Below are 20,530 nucleotides of genomic sequence, written 5' to 3'. Positions count from 1 at the left end.
TTTTTTTGGTTTTTCTCCGGTACCGGGAACCGAACTCACGACCTTGCGCATGCCAGGCAGGCGCTTTTGCTGCTGAGCTAAATCCCCAGCCCCTCTTAGTTTTTAATACAGAAAATAAAACCAATATTTTCTAGCATAAAGCACCAACTGCAAGTACATACCAAAAATTAAATTAGGATTATTGCTTTGCAAACAATAGGGGAAGCTAAGTGACCAAGGCCAAGGCAGGACAACCACCAGGACAGCCCTGAGGTCTCAGTAAGGTCATCATGGACAGAACTGTGGGTACAGCCATGTGAACAATTCATCATCCACAGGAGGGTGGGTGGAACATTGTGATTGACTGTCCCAACTAAGAGCAATAAAAGTTAGCATGAAAAATTTAAATGGACAACACTGATTTGGTGCTTCCTGAAGACAAAATCTCTTTCCAAGTATATTATCTCCTTTCCCTTTTCCACAAGCCTAGGAAAGAGGTATTGTTCTTATCCCCCTTTTAAGTAAATTATCCAGGAAACATAAAAGGGAATTGAACCCAGGTCATTCAACTGCAAAGTCCTCAGTTGAACAGCCCTGCTACATGCCTCCGGTGTATTTAGAGCAGGGAGGCACCTAAATTCCAGAGCCCATTGCTGGGCTCCAACCCATAGATCTCACTACAGAAAGCACTTCAAGTTGAAGCCAGAGTTCAGGGTAAAAGCTATACTCGCAGCTCCATTATCTATTTTCAGAGCAGGGCCTGACTTCTGAGCCTCTGACAGCCCGCAGCTGCCACTTTTTGGGCTCAGGAATATGAACCTAAATTTTCCGTTTGTTTCTGTGACAGCTGACAAACGAAGCTATGTAAAGATTTGAATTTTCACAGTTTTCTGCTTCTGGAAGAAGAGTAACACATTTATGAGTGTGAAATTCCTTCGCATTTTAGAAAAAAAATCATACTATGGAAAGAGAAAAATTGTTTTATTTTGTTAAAAAAATCATTACAGTCAGAATTTGCACTCACGGGCTCCTCCCCCATACTGCAGAGCTTGGTTAGCACCTCCTTCCACCAAGGTCTTTGTTAAGGCAGGGGATTTCTTTCTTTGTCTTTGTAAAGGCATCCATCCTAACAGACTTGGCTTTGACTTTCAAGGAGGTAGGTGTATAGCTGAAGATTATGCATATGCTTGAGAGTAAACAAGAGTATAAAGCTATCTGAGAGCACAACTGATCTGTCATAAATCGTAGGTTTCCATGTCGCACATTTTCCCCATTTTTGAGAAATGAGTGAAGATTTCTGAAATAGAAATCAGCCTTGTGCCAGTGATCCTAACTTTCAAGGCACTCTTCTCAATCTTCCTATTTTATTCTGGGCCAGGAACCCTGATTACTAGATGAGAAGGTCTGGGGATCCCAGGGGGTGATGGCTGATGCTTGGCTGAGTAGTTCACATCAAAGAGCAGCCTCTTCACCAAGATGTAGAAGGCGCAGGATCAGAAACCTCTGTGATCCTCTGCATCTGAAACCCTCTGAAGGTTGCTGGTTGATAGCCCAGCCTTCTGGGTAGGCGCTCTCACTTACTGAACTTTTGTTTCAGCCCAACCTAAGATCATATTTTCAATTGTGAATAAAGTAAACAAAACTTTGGGCAACCACCTACAAAGGCTTTTCTCAGATCTCACAGGATCAACACAATATTTATTGATTATAAGTCAGTGAAGTCTTCAAAATACCTCCGAATAACCAAATAGCACATCAGGTATTTTTCAGGGAGGATTTTTCATGGCTGACATTGTTTTGTGCAGGTATATTAGTCATTCAGTCATAATTCTTTCAGATTCCCAGGGAAACTAGTTTATTAAATCTATAAGTACTACGCATTCAGGAGCCAGAACATTATAGTCAAGATCTTTACACATTTCACTTATAACTGTAATTATCTATGCATTTATAGATTAAAACACATGCAAATGTGCACACACAATAAAGTGAAATGATCAGTTTGAAGTCAGAACCTGGATTCTCAATCCTGGCTCTACTGTTAACATACAGTATCACCCAGAGAAAGTTATTGAACCTCTTTATCTTCCTTTGTTCTACTTAAAAAATGAAAATAATAAAAATAGTTTTAAAAACCCTGGACAATTATTACTATGTTTGAGATCAGGAAAAATGTTTTAAAGATATAATCTTAATTCTCATTAAATTTTCAAGGTATCCCGGTACCAGAGAAAAACCAAAAACCAAAAAAATAAATAAATAAATAAATAAATAAATTTTCAAGGCAACTTTATTAGATAGGTATTATTACCCCCATTCACAGATGAGAAAACTAAGGCACAGGGAAGTTGAATAATTTGTTAAATGTTACAAAGAGAGAAAGAGGTAGAGCTGGGACACTTTGACCTGAAATCCTCTGTTCTTATTGCTTTCATCTGTTGACTTTTCATAATGACTAAAGATGATGTGTATAAGGCAACTAGGGTAGGACCTTGCCAATAAGATGTCTTTCATAAACTTTAGCCAGTATGATTAATTAATAAGCAATACCTAACAATAGGACTTCATTGGATAAGAACGTGTGTGTGTGTGTGTGTGTGTGTGTGTGTGTGTGTGTGTGTGTGTGTTATTGTTGTTTATCCTTCAGTTTTTAAGATCAAACTGCTGGTTATTCCCTTCTTACAAATAGATTCACCAACTTTACTTCATGGCTGACATTTTGCTCACCACTGTTCACTTCAGACATCTCTCTCCCAGCAGACTTAGAATGCACAGGCTGCTAGATCAGACTACTGCCCTGAGAACTGTCCAGGGCTCTTAAAGAGATCAGTCAATATAAAAAGATCAAGGTGCCAGCCACACAGCCTATTTATTTGCTGCTAAGAGTGGCAGCCATCTTAGAAACTGCACATCAGCATGAGGAATTTGATTGTGTTTGTCACTACTGTGAGTTTTTGGGTTTTGCCTTTTACGAAAGCTAAAAATGTCTTTTGGCCCAAGTACAGAAACATAAATATATGATCTCACATACATGTAGAATCTGAAAAGTGGAACTCATAGAAGCAGAGAGGTTGCCAGGAGCTGAGGGTGGGAGACAAACTTTCACTTAGAAAATGAACTAGTAAAAAAATGAACTAGTTCTGGGATCTAATGTACAAAGTGGAAGGTGATGTGTGTGTTAATTTAGTTGTGATAACCACTACACAATGACTATCTTTATCTCTATTTATCTATCTATCTATCTATCTATCTATCTATCTGTAAAGTCAGGTCATCATATTGCACACCCTGAATATATACAATCTTTATTTCCCAACTGGCTATTTTAAAATAAAATGCCTAAATTTTAAAAATCTTTTTAAATTTAAAGAACACTGATGTGCCATTGCCATTTCCATTCAATCTTAATGTCAGTAAGCTTTCTGAGGCATTTCACATCTTTGGGTTTAATTCCAGGCTTTTTAGATCAAAGCACTAGCATCTTCCCCAAGCAATTCTATTTTCAGGTCTATCTTTATGTTTAGGATCCTAGCCTGTGATTTTAAAACAACAACCAAACAGAAAAAAATCTCTCAAAGATACCATTATTATAGCTAATCATTAATCATGTGTTTTCCCTCCATGTATCCAGCAGTGTTTCTCTTTCATGTCAGATAGAGTCCAAGTGCTAAATCTGTCCTCTGGCAGGATAGCCATCCTACTGTTTATTGCCTCTTATTCCCTTCATTATTCCATCAACAATTATGCTGTCCACAAGGAATTCTATCACCCAAGGGTCTGTCAGGAGAGATCAAATACATGTAACAGCTGTTTATTTACAAATACAAAATGCAATGAACACATGTACAGAAAGATGATTGCTTTGCTATGTTTTTATTTACAGTAGATCACCCAATCTCTTTTAAAATTTTCAATTCTGCATGTATACCAAACAGCTGTATGGTTTTTTATCTACTAACCTCCACTGCAGTAGAAATAACTGAAATGTTATCAAGAGTCTCAGATAGCCAAAGGCTCACAGTGCAAAAAACAGCTCAGTGTTCAGTATTAGCTTCATACCATGTCTCAGGCACTGCCCTGGAGACTCTACCTGCATTATCTCATTCATTATACATCACAGCTCCCAGATGTACATGGAATTAATAGGTGCCATAGCTGTGATTTAAGCCCAGACCCTGCCTGACTCTACCTTCCCACCAATTTACACTGAAAATGAGGAAGAAGAATACAGTGGCATAACAGGCAGGGAAAAGACTGGACAGATAGAAGAGGGAACTATAGTACAGTCAAACATCCTCAATTAGAAATTCATTAAACAAAAATCTATTGAGCACTTAGTACTGGATGGGCATAGTGTCTACTCATAAGACAAATTTCTTGTACTAGAAAGGCATTTTTGGCTTATAGAAGTAAAACAACAGTGTGTTCCACTGCCAGGGCAATCGTCAACATGTGTGGAAGGACTGAGACCTCAGAGAGGGTGAGGCCCTGCCAAGCAGCCCAGGGAAGGCTTTGCAAATAAAGGGTCTTTTCAGCAGGAATGTAAGAAATATGTGCATTTCTCAGATGGACTAGAAGTAGAAAGTTGCAGCAAGCAGAAGGTGAGGCAAGGCAGCATCAAAGAGGCATGGCAGGTGGAGAGATATTATTCTGGTTAATATTTTGGGGGAGGTGATTGGATCACAAAAGCACTTTACTCATTGGTAGAGTAATCCATTGATGAATTCATGCGCTGTTGGGAGGTAGGGCCTGATTGGTGGTGCAGGTCACTATATTGTGACCTGGAAGGGTGTATCAGTGGCTCCTCCCTTCTGTTGCTGCTTCCTGGCCATTACGGGTTTAGCAGCTCTCCCCCATCATGCCCCTCCACCATGCTGTTTCTGCCTTGGAGTCAGTCAACCATGGATGGAACCCTCTGAAACTCTGAGCCCAAATGAACTTTTCTCCCTTTAAGTTTCAAGTATTGACTATTTTGTCTCAACAACGGAAAATGACTAATACTTATGCTCAGGGAATGCCATGCTTCAGTGGGCTGTAGAACAGTAAGTATGTTGATGAGATAAGAGCAAAAGGGGAGGTAGCTTTCACAGTGTGTTACGATTAGGCATTAGGAAAGGGAGCAAGAAGGGAAATGGCATCACAGGATAAGGGGCAGAGAGAGAAATATGGGAAATACAGCTGCCAGCATGACTACTCTGTAGCTTAATATAATGGGTTACCATAAGCCATCAAATGATATTAATTGGTTTGTCAGGTGCTTTTTATCATGACTATGGATTATGACACTTTTGGTTCTTTTTATGACTATGGAGTATAACTGTGATAAAAAGAAAAGTAATAGATGCAAGTGTAATGATGGTCTTTAATTAGAGCCCTAGGGACCAAGGAAATAAAGCAAATAGCCTGAGAGAAGCATAGCTTGGGTGGAGATAAGGCACTTCTCAGCCATAGACAGCCGCTGAAATAAATACACAAAGGCTGATGGGTTATTCTGTTGTCCTTCAGGTATCACTGGGACTGGATAACAAGCGAAATGCAGAATGATCAGAAGAATGATGATAACATCATTACTTGTGTCTTAGGAAGCCTTAGAAAGTAATCAAATGCTTCAAGCAAAGCAATTTAAAAGCATCTTTGAATTGGTAATATGTCAATTACAAGAACATAATTTGAAAAATGTATTCCCAAGGCCAAGCACAGCTAAATGCTATCAGGACTTGGGATTCTATTTCATCGCTTCTTGGACTGATACATTTTCTCTTGAGCGGAAAGATATATAAATATATAATGCCAGTCAAGCTTTTCTTGATCTGCAGCTTAAGAACAAATATACAACAACTTATGTCTTTAAACTGTCAGCTCTCCATTCTAACTTTAATGCTTCCACATAGATGAAAAATGGGATTTCAAGAAAGGGAAAGAAACTCTTCTCAATAATACATCTCCACTATAGAACATACGCTATCGTGTTAGAATAAGCTTAGTAGCTCTGATTGGGTATTCCACGAAGCAAAATTTCTAGTAGAATAAAGGAGTAAAAGATACTGCTCTTTACAGCTTAAAATTGGACTTTGTACAGCTGCTACTAAATTTCCAGAGCAATTTTCTACTTTTGGCTGGCCATTTCTTCCTCTTCTGTAGATGGGTCAGCCCCTGTGCATATACTTCAAATGGGAGCAGGAAACATGGTGCATATCAGATGGTTCCCAGGCAACTATGCTAGAGGAGATATCAGATGGTTCCCAGGCAACTGTGCTAGAGGAGAGCAGGATTCTAAAGGGCAGTATGACGTTAAAAGTGGAGATCTCAGACTTTGGTGTCAAATATACCTGTGTTCAAGGCACAGCTTTAAATCTTAATACTCCTGAAACAGGATGTATGTAAAACACACAGCTCAATGCCTGGCACACAAAAGACACTCAATACATTCATGGTATTGCTGGTACTGCTGTAAAATTATTTCTGGAAGTATTTAGGAGAAAAGCCAGTACAATAGGGTCCCTCACTTCAAGGGCATAATTTATATTCCATCTTCCAGTCAAGTGGAGTAAATTTCTTTGTCACCTTCTCATGAATATCAAGAGCTATACACTTGCCTGAAATGGTGATTAGTTCAGGAAATTGACATTTATAGGTCGCTTTTAGGGCATTTTCTTTATTATTCTTTATAAGGAGGTCTGAAAGTTGAAATTAATAAGCAGAAACTGTAGTCTCATCTTACCATTTTTGTCGGCTCTCCTCAGTATCTGGAAAGAAGAAAAGAAAAAATCTTATCACATTTTTTGGTAGTATTACATGAACATCAGGTTTATGCATAATTCATCTATTATTAAACAAAAGAAATTCCAATTTTAAGTAAATGTTTCCCAACTGAACTTTTTATTTATAATAGCCCAAACCTGAAAACAATCAAAATGTCTGGTAACAGGTGAATTGATAAATGAAGTGTGGCATATACATCCAGTTGATTAATAGTGAACAAGAGACAGCCATTGATACAACTTGGATGAAGCTCAAAGTAATTGGTCTGAGTAGAAAACCTTGTTACAAAATAATATCTACTGTAATGGGGGTGGACATGAACAAAACATATTGCACACATGGAAATCCACCAAACATGTCAAACAGGACAGCGGGGTAACAGGGGTGGAGGGGAGTGTGTAAAAATGATTGAAGTATGTTTTGTGCATATACATTATCTGCCAAAATGAAACCCACCAATCTATATAACCAACTTAAACAGTCAAAAAATAAAGAAAAAGAAAAAAAAAGGCCTGATAAAAATAAATTTTAAGAATCCTACTGTAGAAGTTTATTTATCTAAAATTATTAAAAATGCAAATTAATGTAGAGGCAGAATTCATTGACAGAAAGCCAATTAAGGGTTACCTAAGAATGGGGAGGGCAGGGAGAGATGCATTATAAAACGGCATGTGAAAACTTGGGAAGGTGATGAAGGTACCTACTATCTTGACTATGGCAACGGTTTTACATATGTTAAAACTCATCATATTTACAAATATGTACAGTTTCATAGAAGCCAACCATATCTGAGTAAAACTGGAAACAAATAAGAACAAACAAACATAACAAATCAGGGGTAAATAGGCGTCCACATGTTGATATTATATCTTGCTTAGATGTATTAATTATATTATCTTGGACCCATTTTAAGTTGTTTTTAATGTATAGGAGCTGCTTGGCCATCTAGCTTCCACTACTCTTTGGTAATGAGTTCCAATTTTCTCCTGGAAAGTTAATCTTTGCTTCTTTCTTGGCCCACATATTACAGGGTTGGGCAGAGCACTTAGGCCTGGCAAAAAAGGTACCATATCCCTCTGATCAGAGTGACTGTCAAGTCATGAGCACCTCATGGGCAGTGGGTGATAGCCCATGGTTCTCCTTGAATAACTATGAGACAGACTTTCCTTTCTGCTGGCTTTCAGCCTGGAAAGATGCAGTCAAGGAGCCGCTTCAGCCATTTTGTTCTCACGTATATTGTGGGCTGAATTGCATCTCCAAAACATGAATGCTGAAATTTTAACCCTCAGTATCTGTGAATGTGACCAGATTTGGAAACAGGGCCCTTGTCGTAATCAAATTGAAATAAGGTATTACTGCATTGGAGTGGGCACTTAGATCAATGAATGGCGTGTTTACAAGGAGACAGAGGTTCAGAGACAAAGAGATAGAGGGAAGAGCCATGTAGTGGCAGAGGCAGACACTGGAATGGGGCAGCCACAGACCAAGGAACACTAGGAGCTCAAGGCTGTAATCAGAAGGTGCGAAAAGCAAAGAAAGCTTCACCTCTGGAACCTTCATATGGACCATCCTACCAACACCTTCACTTCATTCTCTGGCCTGCAGAACGCTAAGACCATAAGTTACAAGTCACTCTATTGTGGCCGGTATAGCAGCCCTTGGAAATTAACACAATATCTAACTGGAAAATCCAACACACAGGAAAGCAGAGTTCAGAAATCAGAGGAACTTGACAGTAATGGCCTTCTCTGAGCATCTGGTCAAGTCCCTGATGAGACAATATTTTATTTTCATTACAGAAGCCAATAAATGATTCTATTTCTAAGTCTTAAGGCAGTTTGGGTTAACCCTAACAGGGGGTAGCAAAGATGGATAGATAGATAGATAGATAGATATAGATATAGATATATGTTAGATAATAGACAGACGTTAGATAATAGATAATAGATAGACAGATGATAGATTAGATAGATAGGTAGACAGACAGATAAATAGACAGATAACCATTTGGACAATATAATGCATAGACATGTTATATACTGCACAAAAGAAAATTTCCCTCTACTGTAGTCCTGTAGTGACAAACTGTAATCACATGCAAAGGGCCCTTGAGGATCATTTCTCCCTGAGTAACCTGCAGTTACAGGTACATAATCACAACTATTCTTATATTTATGTCAGAACTTCTTGGTGGCCAGCTGAAAACATGAGCACTAGCTTTTATTCCTAAGTTGTGGGTTTCACTGGTTTCTGTCATAGGAACATTATTCTCCTTTCATTCAGTAAGCTGCACAGAAATGAGGTACAGCGCAATCTGTCATCATTACAATGTTGTAAAATACTAATCATATTACTAACATTTTCACCCAAGAAGCTTCCTCAGGAATAGAGAGGTATAACTCTGACCAATGTGCCTAAGAAGTTAATCCTTTCTTTTTACTACATTGATTTAATTATCGCAAGAGGACTACTTTCAACAGTAAGAACAGAACAGAATGATACCCACGTTCTTTCCACTCCATAGAGGTAACCACCAGTGGGGTTCCATCCCTCCACCACAGCCAGCTTTTTCCTCTCCCATAAGACCAGAAGGGCCCCAGTGAGTCAGGCAGGCATGAAGTACATCCTATCTCTTACTTGTGATAAACTCTAAGATTCCATTTCAAGTTCTATTGTGGCCTCGTGGGTTCTAAGTGACTACGATAGAAATAACCACACACCAGAGACTTAGACTAAAGACTTCCATTATTTAATTTTGTAAAGAACAATCATAAGTAGCATTCAGTCTCTTAAAGATGAAATTAAGACAACAGCTTGTGTTGTTAAAATGATTCTTGTAATCAAATACGAAAAGAACTATCTCTGCTGCAAATTTTGCCTCTGAGTCCATGAACTAATAAAAAATACTGCTGACGAGAACTGAGTTTATTATGCTGTATTAGTACAGTCATCTGTGTCAGCTGATCTTATTGTCGCTTTTGCTAGAGACATTGTAAATACATTTAGATATCACAGCCAGGTTTAAAGTTTTAAAAAGCAATATTATGGGTTTGCTACAATTCAAGGATTGGCAAGCAAATTCTTTTGTCTGAGAAGATATTATTTGATGGCTTTGACTGAAATTCCTCATTCCTCACTTTCTGTCACTAAAGGCAGATGTCAAAATGATGTCTTGAAAGCAGAAAATGGACATAATTGCCATTCATTGAACTAATATTTGCTAAGTGCCTCGTGCTACATAGCAGGTTAAAATTCAAATGACATGGACTAAAGAGTCACATGGTGCACTCGGTCTTGGGATGTAGGACAGAAAGTGGGGAGTCACGCCAAACACGAAGTGCCACCCAGAAGGGAAGATCTAGGGTGTGAGTCATGTGTAGGTTTGGACAGCCAGGAAGTAGTTTGGGTTCTGAGCCTCTTGTGGCCCTGAGTAGGATGCAGAGAAGTAGACACCAGAGGATGGATGGACGGATAGGTGGATGGAGAAAAGGTAATTAGCACATATACTTCCTTTTTCTCAATTTTTGTCTAAGGTAGGACCAGTTTAGAAACAAGGTAAATGTCATCATTGTTCACTCAAATTTTTCTTACAGTTTAGGGCAGACAGTACAGATGTCACCTTCATTCTCCCAACTGAACAACCTCATTCAAATAATGAACTGTGTATTGTGACCAGGTGAGACAGATGTGTGGCTGTAACAGAATTTGGTCATGGAGCAACGCTCTGACCGTCTGCTGTGCTCACTTCTCATTCCCATGAATACCTGGAGGGCTTCAGAATTAAGTGTCCTTCTGAGGAGAAACTAGTACTTATTTTTACCAAGTTCTTAACCAACAGGCTTGTTATAGTTTGTGTCTAGATGTCCCCCTCATTTAGTCATGGGGGGCAGGTTTTTCCTACGTGGTTGAGTCTAGGGTTTGTGGTTGATTTATAGTCCAATGCTGGGATTAAGGGTGTGAGTGCTACACCCACCCTAGGGTGAGCAGCCTGCATACAATATAAGGGACAGAAAAAGTCTTGTTGCTCTCTCTCTGTCTCTCTACTGACATTGTTGCTCTTGCTATCCTTGGCCACCATGAACTGTTGCTCCTCTGCCATGCCACCCTGCCTGAGAGCCAGTGGATTATGGACTGAAACCTCTATAAACTGTGAGCTAAATAAACCTTTCCTGTTTTAACTTGGTTGCCGGGTATGTCTCAGCAGTGAGAGAAAAGTAACTAAGACAAGACTATTGAGCTCAGGGTGTACATGGCTGTGCACACTGGGTAGGGGAAGGAAGGGAAGACACCTCTCTCCTTTGCACCCTTTGAACTTCACCACCACCTAGCCACTGATGTGGGGAAAGGCCACTTTCCTCCCAATTAAAAGTCAAGGGAGCTGCAGCCCAGTAGGTATTCAACAGTATATGTGGTAAACTGGTACTTAATTCTATCATTTTATAAATAAAATAATGTAAATTAGACTTACAAAGAAACGGTTCCTATATCACTTTGTGGATTTAGCTACTGCTATTTATGCATTCAACATGGAACACTAGCATAACCATACTGCCTCAAATTTACATAGTGTGTGCACATGCGCACATTCACACACACACAGATACACACACACACAGTTTCCTAAACTATGAGCTCTTTTTTTTTCATACAGCCACCTGGGGTTGTATCTGACTTATCTGAACTGTTATTGCTGATTTAGAGAGAAAGAGAATAAAGAAAATGTCAATAATTGTGCTAAATCTCTTTCTGATTTTCTTGTTAATTATCTCTCTCTGGTTTCTTAACAGCTGGACACATCTAGTCATATTCTCAACAGTAGTTTAAATTATTTCTTAGAAGATTGATTATTGTAGTGATATTGAAATATAAACACTGGAAATCAGTTTTCCTTGAATTTGGAAATTATCTGTGTACTACAGAAGCCCCCAAAGGTTTTATTTCTATTCCAGTGTGAAGAGGTAGTATCATTTATTTATTACAATCTGAATAGAAGTGAAAAAGCAATCTTTCTTAGTGTTACTAGAATATATTAAAGCCTGATCAAATAAAATGCTATATTTATATTTCACATTTTATTTTGCTAAAAGCAACATGGTGTGGAAATGAATAATTCAAAACTCCGTAAATAAAAATCCTTTTTCATGTCATATGTTTCATGAGAGTGTTAGATCTTTCACAAAATAACTCGAAAAATGTGCAAACAAAACCTTTTCTATTTGAGACAAAATCCAACAGCAGTTTTTTTGGTAGACTCTAGCATTTTTCTGACAAACAACCATGTCAACACCTTTCATACAGAATCAGTTTTCTATTTTTATTTTTAAATTCTAGAAACAGACCTAAGAAGGCAAGGATTCAGAGATGAAAAATTCCTTCAGGACAGGGACCTGATACTGCTTGTTTACAGAAATTGAAAACAATCCTGTATATATAATAATAAATTAAATTTTCTTTTCCTCTGAAAATCACAGCTGAACACTTGAGCCAAGGCTGGTACAGGTGCTAAGGATTGACTTTCCATTTTCATAGTGATAAGCCACCTCCATGGTATCACCAAAATGTGTTAGCTGCTTAAAAACCAAATCTCAAGGAAGCACTTGATACCCTTGGGGGGCAGAGCACAGATCAGGGCAGAGCTGACCAGAGGCCCTACTTGCTGGAGAATCGCCTTTTTGGCACCTTAGTTGTCAGCCTCCTGGTCGCGTGGCTTCTAAGTGCCCTGGCTGAGGGTTTCCTTGCCAGCTGTGCCTTGTGCCTCTCCCTGCTCCCTTGTACCTCAGATCTCGTCTTCAAGGGCTTTATGGACATAAGGAATACACCAGCCAGTTAAACCATTAGGACCAATAACATCATCTGATTACTTCAAATCAAGCAGAGACAAGTCCTCAAAAAGAAGAGGTGCCTAAGCATCGGATGCATAGAGACTCAGAGCTTAGGTTTTGGTGGGAAGAAGATGGCTGGCCAGCATGCTGGATGCCCAGATGGAAGGTGGAACAGCACGGAGGGAAGAGGACAAGGCTGCGGGGCACCTGACTGAACCTTCTCTCCCTCACATGCATTCAGTCACTTTTCATTATTAATAGGCGTTTCCCTACTGATGAAAAAAATTCTAGGGACTCCGTTCAAAACAACCAGGGTGGTGCCTTGCCCCTCCTCCCATTATCCTCATCGTTTTTGCCTCCTTTATGATGCTAGCAATTTGATTTCTGCACATTTTCATCTTTCCACAAATAAATGTATTTGGCCTCCAGCCCACCTCCAACTCACTTGGATTTTAATAAGAAATGATAGCTCAAAAGGGTAAGAGAAAGCGCCCAGCATTCCCAGATGCCCTTTGCCCATTTTCTGTCACGCTAAACAAGTGGCAGCTAGACGGGTCCCTACTGAGTCAGACACCGTACCTGGGGGAACAGCATGGATGAGACAACAAGAGCTCAGAGAGCTGGACCCCAGGCAGGCAACTGAGAAAGAGGAAAAACCACGGATCCCAACCAGGCGGTGAAAAGAACTGGGGAGCAGGGTAAGAAATACAGGGAACAGTAACAGCAGGAAGGGAAAGTGCAGTGAAATTGCGAAATCAAGAAGAACTAAAACTGTTACAAAGATAGAAGCCACAGCACGAAGGCAGAGAAATAGCACAGAGGGGAAAGAAAGCGTGATGGTAGCAGAGATTTAAAGGAAGGAAGTCAATTGCGAAGCAAACGCCAGGACCAAAAAGGGTGGGGTGAGGAAACAGTCTAAAGCTAGAACTGAAGGCGATAACAGTCATTACAACTTGGACAGGCTCGGGGAAGGAGAATAACGGGAGGAAAGGGGAAAAAGAAAACCAGAAGTAGCAGCGGGAAAAAGATTGATCATAAGAGAGATCTTGGCCACCGCTGTAACAGCAAAAACCAAAGTGTTCAAAGTAACTATTTCCCCAGAGCCCGGGGAGGTCGTGGGCCGGGCGATCTCCAAGGCTTCGCTCCTGCCCCGGAGAGCAGCGAGGCGGCCCGCGGGCACAGGGACGCAGCAGGGGTGAGCTGGGGCCCCGCGCCTCTACCGTGCCACCCCCGTGGGACGCCCCGCGCTGCTGGAAATCTAACTTTGGCGATGTCGTTAGCGCTCTTAAACCCGAGCCGCAGGTCCGGGACAGCCCTTGTGCAAGTTGAGCGGGAGTCCGCGCCCTTGCTTTCGCCGGGGGCTGTCGGGGTGGGGCCGGGGAGCGCTCGTCCGCGTCTGGGGCTGACGCGGCTGGCAGCGCCGAGTCGGCGCCTCCGGGGAAGAGGGGCGAGGCTGGAGGCGCCGGCCCCTGCCCTCGCACTTACGTCCAGGAAGATGGACATGCCCTTGGACAGCGGCAGCGCGGAGCTGAGCTCTTCCGAGGAGTTGGTGGAGGACGGCGACGTCTCCCGGGACGCCTCCATCCTGGGCAGCAGGACGGCGCGGGCGGACCGGGCGGGGAGGAGCGCCGGCGGGACCCGGCGCCGCCGCGGGCTGGGGATCCGCGAGGGCGAGGCTCGCTCCCGCGCCGCCCGTCCCCGCGCCGCGCGCTCCCGCCCCCTGTGCCGCCCCCTTCCGCGGCGGGCGCGCGGGATCGCTCGTCCCTGCACTTAGCAACAAGCGGGCGCCCTCGGCGGGGGACCGGCTCTGCGCCCGGGCGCCGCCACCCGCGAGAGGGCCCTGGGCACGCTGCCCATCCAGCGACGTCTCACCTGCCTGAGAGGAGGCGGCGCTCCTCCCAGCGGAGAGGGGAGACGGACAGAAGGGCGAAGTAGACGGTCCCCAGGCTCGCCGCACGAAGGAACACCTGAACACCGATTCTACCTGTTTTGCTTTTGGCCCCAGCTGGGCTCTCTGCCTCACCCTCCAAAAACAGGAGGATTCGTGGATATCACCAAGGCAGAAGCGCTCCTTCCTCATAGCCATTGAGACCTGAGTTCCAAACCTGCCTTAGACTGTGTTATTTTGCCAGCTAGCACGTTGCTCAGAATTTAAGTCTCAGGTTTCCTAATCAGTAAAATGGTCACAATGGAGGTCTTTACCATAAAGTTAGGTGTGATAATGCTATCAGGTGTAGGTTACAAAAGGTAAAGAGATGCTGCTTCTCGTCCTCTACCCTGCCCTTGCATAACTCTGAGAGTGGCGACCTTCTTAGATTTTGCACTTTGGGTGTCTCCATTTCACGCACCCTCCAGCCCTGCTGTGTGGTCTACTGCTTGCAAAAGCAAATCCAAAGCTCTCAACTCTGGCTGTACACTGAAATCCTCTGGTGTGTGTGTGTGTGTGTGTGTGTGTGTGTGTGTGTGTACAGCTTTTAAATGTGGCAAGTTCCTATGAAGAAGTGCCCCGCTCCAAATCTGAAAGATTCTACCTGCCAAGTGCATGAGAGGCCTTACAATTCCACCTTTTCTGTGGAATAGTTACTTCTGGAATCCTGGGCATCCTTCACAGGACATCGGACTCCTTGAGCCACCTCATTTTGAGCAAGCCCAACTGAATGGAGAGGCAGACATAAGCACCTAGCTGACAGGTAGGTCTAGGTGAACAGGGCCTTTGTTCACCCAGTCTAGTGAAATGTCCTACAGAAGCCTCCAGGCGATTCCAGCCGCCCAGTGTTTGAGATATCCGTAACCATTCGTGTTGTCTCAACTAAGACCTTGGACACCACAGATATCCCAAGACCATCAGGCTGTGCCGTTAAAATTTTGACCCACAGAACTTGAAAGCATAATAGTTCCTTGTTTTACAAAACTAAATCTTGGGGTTTGACTTGTAGTAATAGTAACCAAAACAAAACGTTTTTAAAACTCACAAAATTAAAACAAAAACATAATGACAAATTGATTTAACTAGTACGTCTGGGGATAGTATGTCTGGGGATTTGTTTTTAAAGCTTCCCAGGTGATTGTGATATGCAGGATTAAGAATCACTGTGATTATACTACAGATATACTAGAGGGAGAAAAGTAGAACAAGATATCAGGAGATAGAGGCTGTAGAATGAAGACTTGTGAATTTCAATGATAAAATTCTGGATTTAATTAGTAGAGACTTAGAGACATTAGACTTAATCAGGGGAGCTATTGATTGGAGCTGTGCTTTAAGCAATATTAATCTGACACGTTTGTGTGCTTTTACCTTATTAATTGCAAATTTCCTTATCTGGACAGCTAGCATAGACCCTTTCCTTTGACAATTGCTCATCAAAAGAAAATTAAAAATCATTATGAAGAAAAAACTCGCCAAATCATCAAATGAATACTCGTCATTTAAATGGCTGCGATGAGGAATGCTGGTCATGCATATTTAAGTTATGAAGATTACAGAAATAACACATTATTTGTTCCTGCTGTCGTCCAGAGGATTGAATAGAGTTTTTTGGCAACAAGTGCAGCCTAAGTCTGACCCTTCGAAGCTGTGTGGTTTCCTCGGCTCTTTAACACAGCACTGTGAATCCTAATGTTTTTATACTAATCCCATGGTAACAAGAACAAGTGATGAAAACTTCTCTGATTGTAAATGAAGAACAGGAGGATAATCATTAGTTATCATTCAAAACAAGGGAGCTATTTGTAACAGTTCCATGAAAACATTCCTTTTCTCTTTACTGACAATGCAGGGCATTTTCTGTACCTGTGGCTTTGCTTACTTCCTTTGCTTACTTCTGTCAAGAAGAAATGTAAATCATTAAACAATCAACTGGTCATTATTTATTTTTATGGTTTCTGCATGGACTCCATGATGCACTGACTTCCCTTTATAATGGAAATGTCATGTTCATGGAAGACTTCACTAGAAAGGGATGACAATTAGATTTCCACTCACAGACACATTCAGTAGGCTCTACAAAGTGGTAACCAAACATATTTTTGGTTTTCTTTTTATCTGGATAGCACGAATTTTTGAAAACAGTTTTCACACATCGTTTTTTCTGAAACACAGATGCTGTATTGCAGTGCATAGTATCAGTTTCAAAGAGGAGACAGCAGAATTGAGGGAATAAATGTATCTTCTTACCAACTTCACTCTAGCAACACCCTGAAAAAGAGAAAAAAAATGTAATTCTAGATCCCAGCTCTCAGGTTTTCTACGGTAAGACTTTGACATGAAAGCATTTCGGGTGATGATGGCTATGTGGGAATGCATTGTACTTCAATCCATCTCTGCCTCATGGAGAAACTATTATCTAAAGCATTTCAGACAGCTAGCTAGGAGTCTATTTTACTTATGCTTTAAATTCTTAGGAGTGCTATCCTTTCGAGCAATGACTCAGAACCCTTTCAGCCAGGTTAATAGACATTTCTGTTGCTTTGACAACCTAGGATCCAAACCCGCTTTCTCGCTGGGGCTCTGTCCCCATGGTATGTCATGACTGAGGGCAGGACCCACCTCCCTGAGTAAGAATATGACCCCTGTCCCAGTCCCCCAGCAGCTACAGTTCAGACTGAAATTTAGGCTCAGCCAGTGTAAAACTTCACTTGAGACTTTGAATCTGCATCAGAGGACAGGAAGGGAAGTTTATTAATGGTAATGGGCACACACAAGGGACTGTCCAAAGGCCACAGTGCCAGCGGAGCATGGCAGACAACTTGTCCAATTTGATAAAGGAACTTTGATTTCAGTAGCCCTGTCCTCTAAGCAGTTCTTTCTATAGTCTTCCTGAGAAAGCTAGCAACTTTCCAGAACACTACTTTCTGTTTTACTTTACTTGATTGGTTGTTGACACTTGGACTCTTACTAAAACATTCAGTCTAATTTTTTCCTGCTGAAGTGGGCCATGTGTTGAGTCACAGAAAAAAAACTGGTTAAAAAATTAATTTTCTCTAAACATTTGTTGAGTGTCTGCTTCGTTTCAGGCAACTGCCAGACATCACTGGGGAATGATGAAGTCTGATCCTTCCCTTGGCAGAACACACATAACCTCAAAAGATATGATTTTAATACATAATTCTGATGTAGTAAGACAAGAGTAACACCAGAGGGTTTTAGTGAGTGCCACAGGAAGACAGAAGAGAGGACTTCTACCCAAGTAATGCCTGTTCTGCGTGACCATTTATGCTGTAGCAGAAAATGCTCCCCTGCCACAGCCAGTATACTTAGTTGCCCAGCTGATAGTTCCTGTTGCAGTTCCAGTTGCTTCTGTCCCATAGAAACAGCTGGTCAATATGATGCACAGCTGGTCACTATGATGTGCATTGTAAGAACCAGTTCCCAATTGACAAGCCATTCTGCCTCTGTACTTGCTTCTTGCTTATCCCATATAAGCTCTAGACCTCCAGAGATCAGGGCCTGATATTTGGGGAATGACCCCAATCAATGCGTATCAAAGTAAATAATCTGCCTCCAAATCCTGGTTGCCATTTTGGTGTTTCTGTTTGCCATTGCAATGTAACTGTAGATGGCAATATTAGGACTCAGGAGTGGAAAGTCCAATGGGCCAAAGTTATTAACTAATAAAGGCCATTTTCCTATAGTTATTTTATCCTGAGGATGAAACTTTTCAGTTATGCTATAGTTTATTGGCTTACTTAGAGGTCTCCACCCAGTATCCTCCATAACACTTTCACCTGCTACAGTTAATATGCCCCACCTTCTTTCTCATGGGCAAACCTTCTGATCTGTAGAATCACAGATAAAGTATTAAGAGCAAATGGCTTGGCAAACATTAGGCATAAAGAAAATGCTCTACAAAGTCAGCCATTGTCAATCCCACTAGCACCATTTCTTTGCAGACATGTTGCGAAGACCAGAGAGCCTTCACAAAGGGTGTAGTATGGCGTCATCACACAGCAGTCAGTGAGCAGCCAGAATTCACCAAATCTCTGACATTACTCCCTATGAACCTGGGTACTGTCGATGGCTACCTCTTTCTTGCAAATCTTACCTGACTTTTTTTTATATTGTGTTTCTCCTTTCTCTTCTTTCATCTTCTTCTGGGATCTTTCCATTCTTCTAGCCTTCTTAATGCTATGTTGGCTAAATTATATCCCTCATTCACCTTTTCTTCTCTCTAGCTCCCGTCTTGGTCTCTCTTTCTCTTTTCCATATGCTAATATTACCCAGACCCACAGTTTCCCCATGATAACTCTGTAGACTCATATGCAGCCCGACTCCTTATGGATGTTCTTTACACATTTGAAACTGAGCATGTCTAAAATTAAATTCATCATTTTCTCCTACTTATTCTATGTTCCATATTTTGTTGAAGAATGTCGCCCTTTACCAATTCAACTGAAAGAAAAGCCCAAGCATAATCTTAGACTCCCTCCCGTCCCTCTCCCTGACTTTACCCTATCCTCACCCCTCTCCAATCAGTTGCCAGGGTTATCTTTGGCATCCACCTTCTCTCCCTCTCCACTGCCACCATATGAGATCAAAACCTGTCATTCCTCACCAGGAACGGTGCCCTAGCTGCCTGCCTCGTTTCCCTGTCACCAATCTGGCCTTCTAATCCACGCTTCACACTTTCCACAGAGTGGAGCTTTAAAAATGCACATCTAAGCATAGCACGCACCTGCTTAAAATCCCTCAGACGCTCACTGGAGCCTGCAAAATAAAATCACCTTTGCTGCGTCATCTCTTGCCATTCTCCCCTTGCTTTCTCCCCAGCCTCAACATTCTGGCCACACAGGATCACTGGAGTGGAACACATGGTAAAGCTGACAAATTATGGTATCCAAATAGCCTGGGCTCCAATCCCAGCCTGACTCTTAATATCTTTGGATAACACTAAGTCGTGCCATAAATGTCTATTTTTCTCAACTCTCACATAGAAATCAGAATGATTCCTACTATATGGGATTTTTAGATGAGGATTCAGCTGATCCTATAAGACTCTTAGAACAGTACCTCACACAAAAATAGTGGCACAGAAATGCACTACTTACCTTTATGTGCAGGTCCCTAAGTGTGCGGTTCTTCCCCAAGCTCCTGGGCCGTTGCCCTCTGCACTGTCTGGGATGCATATCTTCCTTAATTAGCTTGCCCATCATTTAGTTGCATTTTAGGGAACAGCTTAGACATCATTTTTTCTCTAGAAGAATCTCCCCACCCCTCCCACTCTCACCCTTCATTCTAATTGAGTTCCCCTCTTCCGTGTTTCCATAGCACTCTTCACATACCCCTTTCATGCTGTTTATCACATTCAGGAAAAGTCAGATTTTTGCTAGCCTGAACTCCGCAATACTAGAGAGTAGAAATTCTATTTTTTATGCATACCTTGTGCCTGGTAAGTTGCTAGGCACGTGATAGGCATGCAGTAACTGTGGAATGAAGGAACAAAAGAAGGAAAGATTAAATAAGTTTCATTCTGAATATCAGCATCAGAGTTAAAGAATGATGCCAGCATGACGTCTGAGCATTACTTAATCTATTTGAGTTTTAACTCTCTCATCTTTAAAGATTGTATAATAATAGCCATTTCATAGGATTTTCGTGAGATTAATAAGAATGGACATAGATTTGCATTTTGTGGGCAGACCAAACCTACTGTGCCTCTAGCTTTCTTGGTGAGCACTGATTTTGAATAAGTCAGTAAACTGCACAGTAGGGTCATTGCTAAGTGAGCAACACTGTGCACTTTACTCACCTCCAGGAGGTGTACAGAGGAGCAGAAGCCTGCTAACGTGGGCTCCGTGAGTGTGCTCACGCCTCACCCTGGCAAACACTGTTATAGCAATGTCTTTTTCACATGTCTCCAATTATGGAGAAGGTAACCGTAACCAGTCCAATTGACTGCTCTTTTATGTATGAAAAGGGGCTTCTGCCTTGCATTTGACATTTCCTTTTAAAAATGCAAATTGGCCTC

General features: G+C 41.6%; 1 protein-coding gene across 1 annotated transcript in view; it reads right to left on the bottom strand.

The window, feature by feature from the left end:
• Positions 1 to 14,248, bottom strand: part of Necab1 (N-terminal EF-hand calcium binding protein 1) — a 164,060-nt gene extending 149,812 nt beyond the window's left edge. The window contains exons 1-2 of the mRNA XM_005381766.2: positions 14,049 to 14,248; positions 6,701 to 6,725 (exon numbers count right to left, since the gene is read on the bottom strand). Coding sequence (XP_005381823.1) covers positions 6,701 to 6,725; positions 14,049 to 14,147 — 124 coding nt within the window. The 5' untranslated portion in view covers positions 14,148 to 14,248. The remainder of the gene's footprint in view (positions 1 to 6,700; positions 6,726 to 14,048) is intronic.
• Between the last annotated feature and the right edge of the window lie 6,282 nt (positions 14,249 to 20,530).

The sequence above is a fragment of the Chinchilla lanigera genome, unplaced genomic scaffold, assembly GCF_000276665.1.
Source record: "Chinchilla lanigera isolate Chin_1 unplaced genomic scaffold, ChiLan1.0 scaffold00016, whole genome shotgun sequence".
NCBI classification, from domain to species: domain Eukaryota; kingdom Metazoa; phylum Chordata; class Mammalia; order Rodentia; family Chinchillidae; genus Chinchilla; species Chinchilla lanigera.
This window is presented reverse-complemented; position numbering and strand designations above follow the sequence as displayed.